The following is a 17207-nucleotide window of genomic DNA, read 5'->3' on the forward strand; positions in this document are numbered from 1 at the left end:
CATGTTATTAGTTTATATTCTTTGGTGCATTATTTAATTAAATAAAAATTAAGTGCATTACTATCATTAGTTTAAAAAATTAGGGTTAACTCACTTCGACAAATGACAGCAAGAAAAAAAAGATTGGCGAAGTATTTTATTTCTTGTTTTTCATGTTTATTCTTTATGTCTAATTATAAAAGTAACTAAAATGTAGAAATAGGGATCCTTTTAGGTTAGTTAAGATTATATTAGGTAAAATAAATAATAATAATATTATAATAAAATTGTTTCATGAGGCGCACATGCGAGCAGCAGCAGTAGTTCATGGGTAATGTAATTTGTTAGCGCAACGTGAGATGTATGTTCTCCGGGTGATTTACAACTTATAATGACACGGATAGTAGTTAGACACGGTTCAAAGGGCAATAAAATTTAATTATAAATAGATGTATGCTGTTACATAAATAGAGCTACTTAGGATAAATGAATGTAATTTCATGTTAGAATTTGAAGTCTTTCTAGAAAGAATAAAAAAGGGTAATTTAGGTTTATTTAGATTTTTTTTGGTGGTTACAAGGTCAGTTGAATTGACCGATTCTATTTTGAGATAGGGTGGAGAAAATAACAGATAAACTATAAAGTTTTACTGAAAAAAACAAAAATGTTTGAAATGCATTTAGGAGGTTTTAGGGATTACACGAAAGGAATTTGAGATTATTGATCCATGCCGAAGATATACCCCAGAATATTACATCTTTCACCTCATTCATAACACAAATATATTTTGAAACATATACAACTATATTTAACAAAGACGAAGATTTTCTGTTGTTGTTTTTTCTAATTACATCATGGTGTATGGTGTAGTGCAGAAATGTTTAACAGACAGTACTGACTATAAATATATATTGGTCCTAGATTTGTGGAAAATTTACATCCCTAATATAGATAGCTTGTACTTTTGGCAATTATTTACCTGAATGATACCCAGCAAGTTTGAGAGGATCCCCAAATTTTACTGTGCATAGAATAGGGTCTGAGAGAGCAAATTTTTTTTAAAACCCTGATGCAAACCCTGATGTATTTTATCATTTTAGAGAATGTTAAGTCAACCTTTCTCAATTTTAAACATCTGTATTACAATAGTTTATTAAGTAAAGTTAATTGAATAATTAAAAATACTTTACAAATTAAAAAAATTGACTAAAGTTTCATGTTGCTGATCTATATAATTTTTCATTTGTGGGGTCTACATTTTTATATTATGTTGCTGAGTTTTACAAATCGTGTGCCATAATAATTTTGAATTGTTAAAAATGGGAGTTTTTAAAATTATTGTATGTATAAAATAACCTTAACCTTTTTGCATTATGTTATGTGTGTTAATTGGGGATTTATTAAATAGGCATTCACAGACAATAAGTAACACACTGTCAAACGTGAAAGGAAAAACAGTTTCTAAAAATGATAAATACAATGCTTATTTGTGAGAGGTGAAATAAATATTGAGTAAAGACGATAAAATAAAATGGTAGTATTGGGTATAGACCTAGTAATGTTGGTGGATATATGCTAATATAAGCCTTTTCCAAATGTAATACCTGCACGGTGCAAGGATATTCATTTGCATTATTTCTGCTTTTGCAAGTTTATTCATACATTTCACAGTTTGAAAAGCTTTTGACATTTTATATATTATAAAATCATGTTTGTGCAAGTGTTAATACTGAATCTCATAATTTTTATAGAATGAGCCTCAACATTTCTACTTTACTTGCTGAAGGAAAGAGCTGTGCTGTGAGTTTCTAGATTTTTTTTAGTAAAACTTTTATTTCATGATACTGAAGTCAGTTTTCAATGAGTGTACTTTTCTGGTCAGTTCTTTACATCATATGTTGTAACAGTTTAAAATATGCAATTACTCTATATGATGTAGTACGTGGACCCTATTGGTAGTAAATGGTGTAAATACAAATTGGTAATTTGAGGGTTTAGTTGTTGCTATGTGAAATATCAAAGGATTATATTGTGATGGAATGTTCAATGAAATCAAATTAATTCTGAATAACTCTCACAATGGATTCTTGATTACACTCATTCCATCTTCAGTAAAATCTGAAAATTGTGTTATAAAGATGTTAACTTAAACTATAATATCATTAATCACTAGTTTACCTAGTTATTAAGAAAAGAAAACGAATAATATTTGTTGACAAACTTGATAACATTAACTCCTTAAACCAGAGTAGATGCTGCTAGCATCTGCTCAAAAATCCCAATTTAGCCATTGGACGGCGATAGCGTCTGTTAACATTTACATCTCTTTGGCTGAAACTAATCCAAACCATATTATTATCCATCTTTTATATAAATAGACTGGAAATTTTGTAATTTATGGGTATAATTATTAGGACATCATGAAAACTATTTTGGCAGAACCAGCAAAAAATGAAGGGTTTAAAAAGTTGATCGTAACTATGAATTCACGGTAGTAACTGTTAATAGACTTAAAGTTTACCAAGTGTTTCTACTTGACCCATGTGTAATCGTTATTTGAACTTTGTTAATACAATCGGTATTTTAAACTTCTAAACATTGTATTAAAGCAATTTTATGAATATAGTTCATTATATTTGATAAATTTAATGGAAGTGTTTGAATCATTACATAATTTAATATAAAAAGCAACATGTAATGGTATTAATTAATTTTTGTGTTTTATATAGTGGCATCACCTCCAAGATACTAAGACAGGGAAAATAAATTTGGACATAACATGGGTGGCTTTGAGTGATGATCCAGAACATTTGCCTGCTGTAAGAGTGTTCAGTTTTGTTTTTGTACTAAAGATGATCATGAAAACAGAGAAATGGGAAAAACATAGAAAAGTTTTATTACATAAATTGTCACTAAATGTTGTCTTTCTCTAGCAGCCATTTTAACTTATTCCAACTAATTTTGAATCTACAAACTGGAATTTCAGAGTTTCATTTTTTTATGTTTTTAGAGAAAATATTAATTGAAAAAAAACTTATTAACAATTACAATTTTTATCTATTTTTAGGAAATGATGTACATAAAGAGTTTGTCCTCTAAAACTCCTCTTTCATCTTCATTGTTGCTTGTATTTGTTGACTCTGCTAAACATCTTCCTGTAAGTATAATTTTTTTATTTATTTTACTTTGTTATAATCATGCTGGATCTCAGCTGATGGGGTGCTGTACTGAAAGTGTAGAAAATTGATTGTAAATAGTCACTCTTATAACCCCACTCAGTCAATTACAAACACTGATACATTTAAGAATTCTTAATCTACCCCAATGGTAAATGATGTATTGTAGTAATCATTAGTCAAAAACAATTATCTGCACCTACAGAAGCTGAAATGTCAAAATACTAAATAATAAATCTGTTTTTGGAGGATTTGAAATGTCGCTCTAGTTTCAAGCTAAAAATTTAATATTACAATGTATGTATTTAATCATTCTTTTGAATTTATGATCCATTTTATACACTAGAAACCTGGAGAATGATACCACTTTTAAGGAACATGATAAATGGTTCAATGTTGTAGGCTTTACTGAAAAATAAATACTGGTGACATTTAAAATACAACACATAGCATACTTAATGTTGAATTTAGTAGCAACAGATATTAACATGTGAAGGGTAACATGATTTAAATACATAACTAAGTCAAATCTCACTCCTCAGATTGACGAGAGTTGATGGTATGTGGTGTTGACTAGCTATTTTCCCTTTAGGCTATCACTTCAAAACTAGGGATGGCTAGTGCAGATAACCCTTGTGCAACATACAAATAAACAAGTGTTTCTAACTTACTTATTTCTTTAAAAAAGTGTCTGGTAACATCTTTTTTTTTTAAGTTTAAAAACCTACTAATGGTTTGCTTACAATAACTTGTTAAGAGTTTTTTAATCTTACCTTGGTACTTCTTCAGTTAAAACAGCTAGAATTACACAATAAAAGTAAAACATAAAAAGTAGCGAAATGGAATTTTTTGTTTTGAATTTTAAAAAAAGGCTGAAATTATACCTAATATTAAAAATGTTACTTTTTACTAGTAATAAAAAAATTGTAAGTATTTATTTGCTTAATAATAATATGACAAAGGGTCTGTTATTTTAATTAGGATGTCTATCCAAGCATTTGTCTGTTTCCCATTTATGGCAGACACTTCCCTCACTGTGTTTGAAAAGCTGCTCATGCAAGCAAAACTCAACATTCACTATTGAAATGATGGGAGAACAGGCATGAACAATGTTGATGCTAAATTTGATTTTGCAAGCAAGATATTTTACACTAAAGTGTTAGGAATTAATCACACTATCATTCACATTTCAAAATTTGACATAATAAATAATAAAAATGTATATTTACCATATGTTATTGTTGAGTGGCTCTTAGCATGACTGAAATGTTCAACAATTATTTTTCATGGTGGTCAGTATAAGTAACTCAGAGCTAAAGCTCTGAGTGAAACGAAGATTACAACACAATTAACTTTTCTAAAGTCCATGAAATAATTAAAATTGATAGATCAACTTAATCTTTTTTTCATCACTGGGGACGGGCACTTTTGCTAGTTTAACTTAAAATTTTCCTGTCCCTGTGGATGGGCATATTTGTTTGTTATTCATAGATGGTATTAATATTTATCCATCCCTCATTGGGTCAGCAGTAAGTTTATAGACTTACAAAAGCAAAATCCAGGGTTCAGTTCTCCATGGTGGACATATTTCAGATAGCCTATTGTTTAGCTTTATACTAAAGCAAGCAAACAAACTAATATTTATACAAAATATTTCTTAAGCACATGCATCATTTGTTTAATTTTCAAATAAATTGTATTGTTATTATTTGAATACATTGTTCTTATACCAACCAAGTAGAACCTATGTTATAATCTGCTATTGTTGAGGCCCAATATCTAATTTTCTAATGATTATTAAGCTCAGCATTCTAGCCAGAATTCAACTAATACAATTTCTTGAGTTCAGAAATAAAAGATAAATAAAATTTTGATTTTCCATTATTTCATTTTACTAAGCCTAAAAGTTTTATTTCTTCTGTTCCTCAGAATGCTTCACAAGCTGCATCGGAACCCAGTCCTTTGGTAGAACTGACTGTTGGAGCAAATAAGGTTTGCACATCTGTGAAGCCAAATACCAATGATCCTGTATGGGAGGAGAATTTCCATTTTCTTATGGCTAATCCTGAAAATGAAGAGGTGGTCATTGAGGTATGTGTGTGTGCATATAATGTTGTTTATTATTTATTTTTATAATTATACTTCAGTGGCTCACAACACATCAAGAAACATTAAACATATATAAAATATTTGTGTTGTCTTACTTATACATTTATGACTGTAATTGCTGTATTTTTCTCTCACAACTAAGTCATTTCTTCTGGTTCAAACTTAATGATTGAAAAGAAAAACAACCAGTTCAAAATCGGAAGATGAAATTATCTGCTGACACTTTCCTTCAGGAAATTTTTTCCTGCATATTATACAATCTGTTCAAGAATATTTCTTTAGTAACTTGCTGACTGGTTACATACTATTTGAGATTAAATCTTTATGTACACTTCATTTATAAATTTTCATCACAAATGTTCTGTTGCTCAGTAAACTTCTGTTTTGTGAAATTCCATCATTACTTTACTGTTACATATGAAAATTATTAAGCTGATATTAATGATAATTAACTTGAGTTAGTATGATGAGCAGTATTTGCTAATACAGAAAAAGGTATCTTATTTTAGTTTCTAATGTTAAAACTTATCAGTATGTTAACCAATTAATTTGCAATATTATCTTTGAAAACAAAAAAGCAGTCACAAATTCCAGGAACATCAGTTTTGATCAAAGTTGACAATAACTTATTTAACAGTATCAGCAAAAGAAAATCACCCACGAGGATAAAACCATCTAAACAGCTTCCCAACTTCCGCTGACATTGCCCAATGTTACAGAGTTAAAATATGGATTTATAGCTACATTTTTATGCGATACTAATAAGATTTTATTGTGAGCACATTCAAAGCTTGAATAGCGAGTTATGGGAGAATTGGGTGTTATTTTGGACAACAGCTGAAAAAAAACAACAAATTCAGCTTAAGGTTTATGTATGCATATTGTTATGACAAAATACAAAATGACTCAAAATCTGTTAAAGGTCTTGTAAATATTTTTTTAATTAGATTTGCAGCCCAAAATACACAATTCCTGAACAGTCACAACATGAACTTGTATTAAAATTTCAGTGTTTCTACTTTTTGTGTTTTTTGTTCTGAAGACAGCAATTTATAGGTCTCCTTGTATTTATTAAAATGAAACACTGATAACTACAAACAATGTCCCATAAGTATCACACTTTTTCTGGCTTTCTAACTAAAACCATTACAAATTTATCTAATAGTTGATGTGTTTCCTGAGGGAATCAAGCTTGTACTGAAAATAAAATTTTGAAAATTCTCTGTACAAGAAACAACATAATATATTACATCATTTAATAGATGAAAACCTTGGCTTTCTATTGGTTTTAAATAATATAGTACTGAATGTCAGAGAGAACAATTTGCAATTTCTGAAAGACAGGATATAACAAATAAGCATGGGAAGAGAGGTCTGATTTTCTATTCTATTGCTCTGTAACCAAATGTGATTGAAGGCTATGAAAGGCTATGCTTTGCCTGAGTGATGACAACATTATAATGAGTAATATACGTTAAATTTCATACTTTTTGGAGGGGTGGTAAATAAATTAGAGAAGAGGGGATGTCTAGAGAGAAAATGTCACAATTCTCACACTACGGGAAATTCAAGAGTTTTTTTAATATTGCCTTATAAAAATTAAGAACTGAAAACTTATATACTACTTTTATGCATGTTATTATTCAGTGTTCTTTGGCACTTTATTTAATCAAATAAAAAATTATTTAGTGCAGTACTACCATTAGTATAGAAAAAGTAGGGTTAAGTGTCATCAACAGCAAAAAAAAAAAAGGCCCAGGTAAGTACTTTATTTCTTGTTTTTTGTGTGTATTCTTTACTTATTATTATAGAAGTAACTAAAAATAAAATGTAAAAATATTATTTGCACACACATCATTGGCTTCAAAGTAAGTCTGCTATGTGATTAAAGCAAATGAAATCCTCATATTTGCTGTGCTGATTATGGTATTTTCGATTTATTTATTTTTTAATCCATTGTCAGAATTTAAGGAGTACTGTTATTTATGCTCCTTGGACAAAGTTAAGTAGTGTGAAGGATCACGATCACACTCCTTAAAAATGAACCTCTGAGTTATCCAGAAACTTTCCTGTGTCCTCAAAAATCTTGACCTTGTAAAGAAGCATGAATGTGCATGTACCAGCTGTCTCCAGTTCACCCTGTAACAAAAAAAAAAAAAACCTTTAAAAGTGAGAGTTAAAAATCTGATGCATTATTAAGTGAAGTGATAAGGAACAGGTAGTTTGCTGTAGACCACACTACGATGAAAACTTTCCAACTTGATAAATAGAATGTGAAGAATTTTTTTTTGTCTTTATGGTTGTAGTAGATTTCTTTTATGATGGGAAAGTTAAATTTCTCAAAGTTCAGCAAAGGTGGACACTAGTTACTAGTAGTAAAACGTATTGATGCCAGTTATGTGAGATGAAATTCCTGCTTTCTATGGTTATGATGCCAAAAAGGTACGGTTACATCAAGTTACACCTTTCAAGTTGACAACAGCATTTTTACCAACCATGAGGAAGGAAACCACTTTTAATGCCGTTCTCATCTCTGTGACACCTATGAAATCAGTTGACTGTACACCTAGGAATTTCTGTGTATTTGGCTTGCTTAAACATGGTATTGAAAGCTGATGTCCACATACAGTGGAGGCTCTATGGAAAGTTTGTCAAGATATATAGTCTAACATTGATTATGTGTTGTGAGAGCTTGTTAATATGAACACTGCAGTGTTAGACAATACTGTGTAATTATGACCATCAGACTGAGCACAATTAACAGTTGAGGGGATTGTGCCAAAGTCAGCACAGGACCTGTAACATTGTTTTTATAACGTGTGATTAACCCTCCATAAGATATCCACCCCATTTTATATATTATACATTGATTCTGAATGACATACTGGATGACATAAATTAGGGAACAACAAATTGTTGGCAAAGAAATTAAAAGTAACTAAATTAAGATATGCAAATTACTAATAATTTAAATGTAAAATCCTAACTGTGAACATGGAACTTGCCCCACAGTAGTTCCCTGACTTGTTATACCTTCTGATTTAGAAGTACCTCTAGCAACACTAACATCATGGCTCATAAGTATTGGAGATCTCAGCATGTTTGTAAACTTTAACGGCAAATATTTCCATCCTGAGTGGGCAACATTGCCATATAATTGCTGCTAAACCCAGTATAAGTCTGAGTGTGTTTCTTGGTAATGTTTTTACTCATTCACTCACCAAGGTGGTTACTTCTAGCTGACTCAGCTTTTCTGCTGGGTGATATAGGCATGATATCTACCCCAAGTCTGATCCCAGATGAGGTTTATGATATTAATATCTGGAAAAATAATGGCCAGTCCATTTTTACCATAGTTACATGTTTAAGGGATGCATTAATTGTGTGTTCAAAATGGGGATGAACGTTATTGGGCATTAAATTAAGTTTACAAGAACCAGCAAAAGACCTGATATTGTTTGCCAGGATATTGTTCTTATTATGCACAGTATTCAGAGTACGATTTCCAGTGATGTACAGATCATTAATTTCATCAGAGTAAATGCCTTCTCACACCAGCAAAGGGACCCCTCAGAACTTGTCATTAGTCATCTAATATTGTGTACTAGTTCCTTATTCACAGCGTGAGGGGAGAGAGGGTAATTTTCTTTTCAGAAGATAAAGTTCACTTTCACTAATAGTTCACCACAAGTGATAATTTTGGTATTTACAAGATCTATGTAAGTATTTTGTTGATCCCCAATTTATTTTTTATTCTCTGTATATATTTTTATACTAAATATGCATATTCTCGATGAATATAGAAGCCTATGTATAATCATACCATAGTTTTTATAGATTTTTTTTCCCATTAATGGTTATAGTTGAATATGAACTTTTCTCAAAATATTTACTTTTTAGGTGAAAGATGGAAAATCTGAAAAATCTTTAGGTCATTGTGTTATTCCAACAAATTTCTTGTTGAAAGAAAAGGGGCTACAGCTTGACCAGCCATTTTTTCTGAAGGATTCTGGTTCAGAGTCCCAAATTATATTAATGTTGCAACTCAAGGTAAAGATTTTTATTTCCATGTAAATTTGAAGTATTGCTGAAGCTTAAACAACAACACAAGTACAAGTATTCACGGAACTCTTTAACCTGGTGTAACATTTTGATAGAAAGGCAAAGGAAATCCACTAGATATCTGCATAAAGACATAAATTTGATATATATTTGAGAAATGCTGATGAAAGTAGCTTAGCCGTAATATGTTTTTATTTGTCCTATAATATTTATCTTAGTAGCTTTTATTTTGCAACTTCTTGTGTTAAAAAAAAAACCTCACCAGGAAACCTGGAAGATAGACATTTACAAATAATGTTGACTGTAAGATTATTTAGTAGTCTGTTAATTAACATAAAACTTCTTGAAAACGTTTATAATGGTTTATAATGACAATTTTCTGCATTCTGCACTAAAATGATATGAAGCATGGAACCTAAAACTATGTCAGATATTCAGATAAGAAATAGGAAAAGTATAATATACTCTTCCAAGTAAGAAGGTAAATTTCTGACATTGTATTGACTTTTCTTCTGACTTCCAGATTGTTTATTTAGTGAGATGGAAGAACGGTTATATTTTATTCATGTTATTAATAAGTAAACAGTACCAGATAAAAAATGTTTGAAAAAAAATAAAATAATTATATTTCTAATAAACAAAATATGGATTTATATTTTCACTGAATTTATTTCATTATCATGTTTACATAATTCTGCTATTCCTAAATGTGAAAATAATCTGATTAGTTATTTTTTTTACATAAAGCTGTCACGGTTCTTTCAGTATATGAAAACACATTTAAAAGCAGAAAAACAGCTTTTAAAAGAGTGACTGTTTTCAGTGGTTAGCTTACTATTGCAAGAAGTTGTACTGATATTTTGTGAGGGATGTTCAGAAAGAAACATCCTTTTTCCCATAAGCCAACTGTATCAGGTTATGACCAGTAATGTTTCTCAACTTAGTCCCAGTTCAATAACATATGCCTTCCATCAACTGCTTATAAGTGAATTCTACATATACTATATCTGATAGAACTAAAAAGAAGCCCCAGATTCTGGCTCTTAACTTTCCATTCCTTTGTAGTCATTAATACAATACAAGATTTGACATTATCATGATGCAGAAGAACATTTTTCATTTTGGTGCTGTTGAGGATAATCAAGGAGTTGTTATACCCAGCTGTCGCATCAGATATATTGCAACTTATCATGAAGACATATCAGTGGTGTACATACTGCCATAGCAGCCATTGTTTTGCTATGGGACCTAGGAGCCAAGAGGTCCTGGGCCAGGAGAAAGGTAGTAAAAAGATAAAAAAAAATTCTTGCTTTACAAATACACAAATAATCCACAGTTACCAATTAGTCAAAATACAACAGAGATTCAGCATCGATAGGACTGTTGGAGTTTGGTTGCTAAGGGACTTTGTTTTGTACCACAGACTAACTTATACGTACTTTAAACTCCCACTGAACCCCATTTAAAGCCCTATTTACTAGAGACATCTGGTAGATGGAATTGGGCTGCTATTGTGACATGTAACCAAACCGTGATACATTGTGTCTGGGAAACTCCACACACACTGTATTATGCATTGTTTTATGATATACACAGATTCTGAATATATCTTTACGTTGTAAAATGAAGTTAAAGCACAAATGAAACATAATACAAGTGCTTCATGTTGTTAAAGAAAAGTATATTGTTAGGAAAACATGATGATAATGAATGACGTAAAGGACATACATGTATCTATGCATTGTTAGCTATTGTTTTATCAGATCCATTTGCTTCACTATGAGATAGTATGTTTATCATAACAATTGTAACAAATTTACCATAACAGTACAACTTGTGTACATTGGGATAAACAATACAATATATACAAGGTAACTTTAAATGTCAAATGGCAATGTGTACTGTCAGTTAAGTTTCGTTCTGTAAAATCCGTCTACAATAATAAATCTTCCTTTCGTTTTTTGCTACATAATCTGACAAGAAAACTGCAAAAACAAATAAATGATGCTTAACCATTATCTTTTTAGATCAGTATGTCACTCTGTATTTAAAACTATTACGTATACACAAGTTTGTGCATTTTCTATTATTCTTACAATTATCATTAATATGATTAAAATTTTAATAACCATAATTATATATTAAGATACATTGTATCAAAATAATTCATGTTGTTTTTTTTCACTTTATATATACATTTCATGATATATCTACAAGTAATTCAACAAGGAACACATGCTACACTGTTGGCACTAAATCATATCCTAACAGAACCTGTGATATGCGACATCTTTAACTCTTTTGGATTAGTTGTTGGAATTTATAGCACAACATTCAAAACCCCTAGATTAGGAAGTTGCTTTTGATTTCAATTGACTAATCTTTAAGTACCCTTGAGTTTTGGGGACCATTGTACATGATAATGTATACCTAGTGTCACAATATGAAAGACTATTATTGGTTTGTTGTGTTGTATGATTATATCATGTTATATTATTTCAGTTATTTTTTAATTTTGATGTTGTATCTTTCGTTTGTGACTTGTTGTCGAGAGTATAGAATGAAAGTAAAGAGGTGGTGGCGAAACAAAGATGAGATGAGAGATATAAAGTAGGCCAGCAGAGCATAAAGAATCAGAAGATCACAGAAAAGCTATGGGCAAGACAGGGTTTATGACTGCTGATGTATTTGTGTATATTTAATTCAGAATATATATGTTGATTTGAAATAAGTGTAGTGCATGCCATTCATTCATGATTACGTTTACCGTCAACAAGTCACAGACACCTACTGTAGAAGAATCCACAAAAACAATACCTGTCACAGAAAAGCTATGGGCAAGACAGGGTTTATGACTGTGCTGATGTATTTGTGTATATTTAATTCAGAATATATATGTTGAGTTGAAACAAGTGTAGTGCACGCTGTTCATTCATCATTACGTTTACCGTCAACAAGTCACAGACACCTACTGTAGAAGAATCCACAAAAACAAAACCTGTCACCTAGTATGGTCATAACTTATCAGTTCGCTAACTTAGAATGCAGGGTAATAAACTGTAAAACTAATGATGGCCTAAGTTTCTTAATTTGTTGATCACACACACACACATCTGATATAGACATGAAAGTGGGAAAGCTGCTGCTCCACTCCAATCACATTATGACAGCACTAGTCAGTGAAAATGCAGGAAACGGAGTTTAAAGTCTGTATATCCAAGTCTGTGCTCGTACACACAGTTATGGTGGAAGTTTTTCTCAAAACTTGAAACAGGCAGACAAAATGTCTTGGAGTCAATATCACCACCAAAGTGGAGCACCAAAAAAAGAAAAAAAGAAGATTTATAAAAACAGAAACATTCCAAAATTGATTGTTTTTTTAAACATGGCAATGTCGAAACGGAGAAAGAAGTGAGAGATACAGAACATTTTGAGTCTAGCACAAGCTGTGAAAATAATGAAGTAGGCCTACTATAAACACACAATGAGGAGCAAGCAGCACTTGAAAAAGAAGTACAAAATGAGGGCACCGAAGTTGCAATTGATTATTTTCATGATGGGAAATATCCAACAGATGGGGCTAATTTTCTTGTTAATATTAATGATCACCAAGTGAAGTGGTTTTATAATAGACCATGGATTGTGCCGACCAGTTAGTGTTTCTCATCACACAACAAAAGCAGGTGTCTGATTACAAATAACATGGCTATGTTGTTCACCCAAACTTGATTTGTTATATTGTAAACCTTGCTGTTTAGTTGGTGATGTAGCAAATTAGGGTTTGAGCCTGTTTGGGCTAAAGGAATCTGTAGTTGGATAGGGTTGTCAATAAAAATAAGAGACACATGAAACTTGTGAAACACATAAAGATGCTCACAGTGAAGCAGAAATCCAGCAAGAAATGAACTTTTAGAGACAAGTTCTGAAGCAAGTTGTTAATGTAATGCTAATTTATCTTTGTGTGGCCTGCCTTTCAAAGGACACAGCGAGATCCTTGGCAATGGAAAAAGCAAGTAATTTCTTGTCTGTAATTCGACTCTTACCTGAATACAATCCAGTGTTGAAACAAATCATACAGTTACCGAGTAACTTAATTAAACACCTAATTCGCAGAGTTTAAAATGAAGTTATTGGCATTTTATCTAAAAGTATTGAAAGAGATATTGTGAATGTAATAAAACAAGCACTATTCTTTTTGATGATAATAGATACAATGAAGGATACTGGCAAGATTGGCCAAATGAGCCAGATTTTTCATTATGTCTGTGTTGAATATGAAAATGTCAGATCAACTGCAGTAAAGATAAATTGGAGTTTTTTAGGTTTTGTTGAAACTGAGGATAAAAGTGCTTCAGGCATTGAATCTGAAATTATAAAGTGCATAGGAAGCACTTGGAATTAAATAAATGTTGGGGATAAAGTCGCTGATTAAATAAAAGACACTGTCTAAAGTCATTCTCTGTCAGAAAGAAGTGAGGAGGTATCTGAAGTGATGGGGTTTTAAAAAAAGATTGAATGTTTCCAGTTTGTTTTTCTTGTAGTCCTTTAGTGCAAAATTTTAGAAACTGTCTCTAAAATGTTACAGCAAAAATCATTTGATCTCATGAAAGCCGATAAAAACATTCAAAGTGCCGCTGAAACCCTGACAGCCTATCGTAAGAATCAAAGGAAGACTACAGTTTCTTTTGCAACTTCCAAGAAAGGAGGATCTAAAACGTTAAACAGCAGTTTGTGGATTTAAGCTAGGATCAGAGATGCGAAGCATAATATCAAAATCAGTGTTTTATTGTTGTTTGGACATTATAATGTAACAGCTCATAAACTAGTTCCATGGCGAGGAAAGAAGTGTACAAAGATTTGAAATTCTACAACTAGAAACTCTGGTGTTCGTAACAGGTGATGAGCTTTTTTTCGAAAGCAGAAGAGTTCCAGAAAGCATATAGCAGTGAGATATTGCCATTGTTTCCAAACAAATACTAAGTTTCAAAGCATCTCTTAGGAATGACATTCATAAAATCATTTTAATGAAAGAGATAATCCACCTTGTCATTGTTGAAAACACTGCCTTAGCATCTCTGTTTCCTGACATTTGCACAGCCTGTTTTTTGTTTTTAACCATTCCTGTCACCATTACCACTGCCGAGAGATCGTTTCTCAAGCTTAAGCTAATTAAAACGTACATAAGAAGTACAATATGTCAATAAAAACTACCAGGACTAGTTTTTTTGAGCATATAACAAGTACAAGCAGGAAAATTGAACATAGATAAGATTGTGGATGATTTCACTGCCATGAAATTCATAAGACAGGCATTTTAACTAAGGCTTGACAAGTACACATATACACTCAGTATTCTATTTAAATGTCAATACAGAGTAATAGAGGGTTCTGACTTACTTTTGTGCTATGGAACCTGTGGCATGCTACTTATGCCACTGAGACACATAAAATGATGCTAGCAGCAGTCAGATATTGACCTTTTAACATTCATCAGCCACAATTTACTCATACACAGCATATGAGAAAGAAAATCTTGTTTCTTTTTGGATATCCCTTGAATATTAAGCCTTTTCTTTGTTACTGCAACTACAGGTAATAGCTATCAGTGTACCATTCTTTGTTTTGTATAATTAGAAAATGTATTCACCTAATTAGATCTTCAAATCCCAAACGACTGCTGCAGAAAAACCAAAAGCAGAGGTTAGTGAAGAAAAAGATGATTCTGTACAAGAAGAGGAAAAGGAAAAAGAAGTCTCAAAAACCAATGATGTTGTTGCTCCTTCATTGGAAGATGTTGTTCTATCAACAGTTAGTCCTGTTCTGGATTCGGCTAAGGTCAGCAAAGAAGTTCTAGATGAGAGTCTGAGGCACCGTGGTTCTAGTTCCAAGTAGGTACTTCTTTATTTCTGTGTTTCTCTTTATTTGATATCTTTACTGCACTTAGAGCTAGCCCACCATAATTTTTTTACAGTAAAAGTTTTAGCCAATGAGTATTTGTTTTAGCCATATTTGTCTATTCATAACCACAGTATACATCCGGGTAAGTCTGTGCTGGATGTGTTTAGGAAGAATAGGAAGATTGAAAAGGTTCAAATGGCAGGTGGTCAAGCAGCTTATCCAAGCCCCCGTTGCTGGTTCAGAGAAATGGCCTGAAAGGGGTTCAGGGTCAAAACCACCCACCCAAAATTGATTTTCAGGAATTTTGAGGGATTAAGAGTCTTCTGGAGTCTTTGATTTTATTTTCAAATATCTGGTATTAGAGAATAAAAATTAATCAAACTCAGAGTAATATATATGATCATAATCTATCTAAACTTTAAAAAAGTTATCATGTCAAAAAGTATGAGCAATTAATATTTGTCCAAATTTCTCCAAAACCTGCAGCATGTCTAACTACAGAATGTACTAAAAAAAAAAAAAGACTGGTGCACTGTAAAACACTGTAAAATGAGCAATTAATATTTGTCCAATTTTCTCCAAAACCTGCAGCATGTCTAACTACAGAATGTATAAATAAAAAAAAAGACTGGTGCACTGTAAAACACTCAAAACTTACACACCGTTTCACTGAAAATTCTTCACTAACATTAATTCTTCACTCTCAAAAACTTTAAACATTTAACTGTTTAAGCTTCACTGTCACAAATTTAACTCTAAAAATTGCAACTTGTACAATAACTAACTGGAGATGGGAAAAGTTTTCAGATTGAAATATCTCTTCACTTGTTTATCTGAGTGTCATTGACTGCATATTTTGTGGTCTTTGAAACCTTTTATATGTTGGTGAGGCATGCGTTAAAGTTAATGAGAGATTCATAAAGACAGCAGCATATTATTTTTTGATGACAAACACAACCTTTTGCACCTAGAATAGTTTCTGAACATTTGCATCAATAGAACATTCTTCATATGAACATGAGAAACATACCTTATTTGTATCAAAGGAACCTTTTTTTTCCTCATCAGGAATAAACAAATATTTTCTTTCTTTTAATGTATCCTTCTTAATAATTGTTCTTGTTTTTCATGATCATTTACTGTGACCTAGATTTTATATCAACACCTCACATTCTTTTGTTTCTTTTTTTTTAACCAGTAGTTTAGTGCCTGTAAAAAAAGAAATTGCTCTGTTTTATTTATTAGTTTATTATATCTGTATTTTATTGTATTGTTTGTTTCACCTACACAGTTGTTTTAATGTACACACAATGTGATGTTTTATGTGATATTTCCATTAGATTATTTTTATTATTTTGTTTTTATAACAGTTTTATGCACAACCTTATGAAGGGCCTTGACCTAAAATGCTGTTATCATTTTAAAATAGATTTAGTGTTTCCCATCTGCTGTTGTTTACTTTTGACAAGAAGCCTTTTCTTCCAAATTTGGATGTGACTTGGCTAGAAACTAATAAAATAAACACTTAAAGGTTACAATTTAAACACTAATCTGGTAAATGATAAAAACAAAATGGAAATGTAAGAACAGTGAGCATTTATTAGACGTTTCAGAATTGTCATAAATCCATCATCAGTAATCTATGGTTACAAAACAAACAAACAATAATTACAAATATCATTTGTTTGTTTTGTAACCCCAGGTTACTGATGATGGATTTATGATGATTTCGAAATGTCTAATAAATGCTTCCTGTTATTACGTTCATGTTTTGTTTTATGATTAAGCTATGCTTTCTGAAAAATGAGTTGATTAATAATCTGGTAAAGCATTAGAAACCAGTAGACCTAAAATACTGTGATAAAAATTGCTGATTAACAAAAAAAACACCCTACAACAACTTAATAATGTGCTTATGTGTGTTTGTATGTATATATATATATATATATATATATATATATATATGTATGTATGTATACTACT

General features: G+C 31.3%; 1 protein-coding gene across 1 annotated transcript in view; it reads left to right on the top strand.

The window, feature by feature from the left end:
* LOC106471500 (extended synaptotagmin-2-like) overlaps positions 1-17207 on the top strand; it is a gene marked incomplete at its 5' end in the record, with an annotated part of 40554 nt that overhangs the window by 17200 nt on the left and 6147 nt on the right. Inside the window, 6 exons of the mRNA XM_013932102.1 lie at positions 1731-1779; positions 2709-2798; positions 3047-3136; positions 5085-5246; positions 9165-9314; positions 14982-15214. Coding sequence (XP_013787556.1) covers positions 1731-1779; positions 2709-2798; positions 3047-3136; positions 5085-5246; positions 9165-9314; positions 14982-15214 — 774 coding nt within the window. The remainder of the gene's footprint in view (positions 1-1730; positions 1780-2708; positions 2799-3046; positions 3137-5084; positions 5247-9164; positions 9315-14981; positions 15215-17207) is intronic.

The sequence above is a fragment of the Limulus polyphemus genome, unplaced genomic scaffold (assembly GCF_000517525.1).
Source record: "Limulus polyphemus unplaced genomic scaffold, Limulus_polyphemus-2.1.2 Scaffold4658, whole genome shotgun sequence".
Classification (NCBI taxonomy): domain Eukaryota; kingdom Metazoa; phylum Arthropoda; class Merostomata; order Xiphosura; family Limulidae; genus Limulus; species Limulus polyphemus.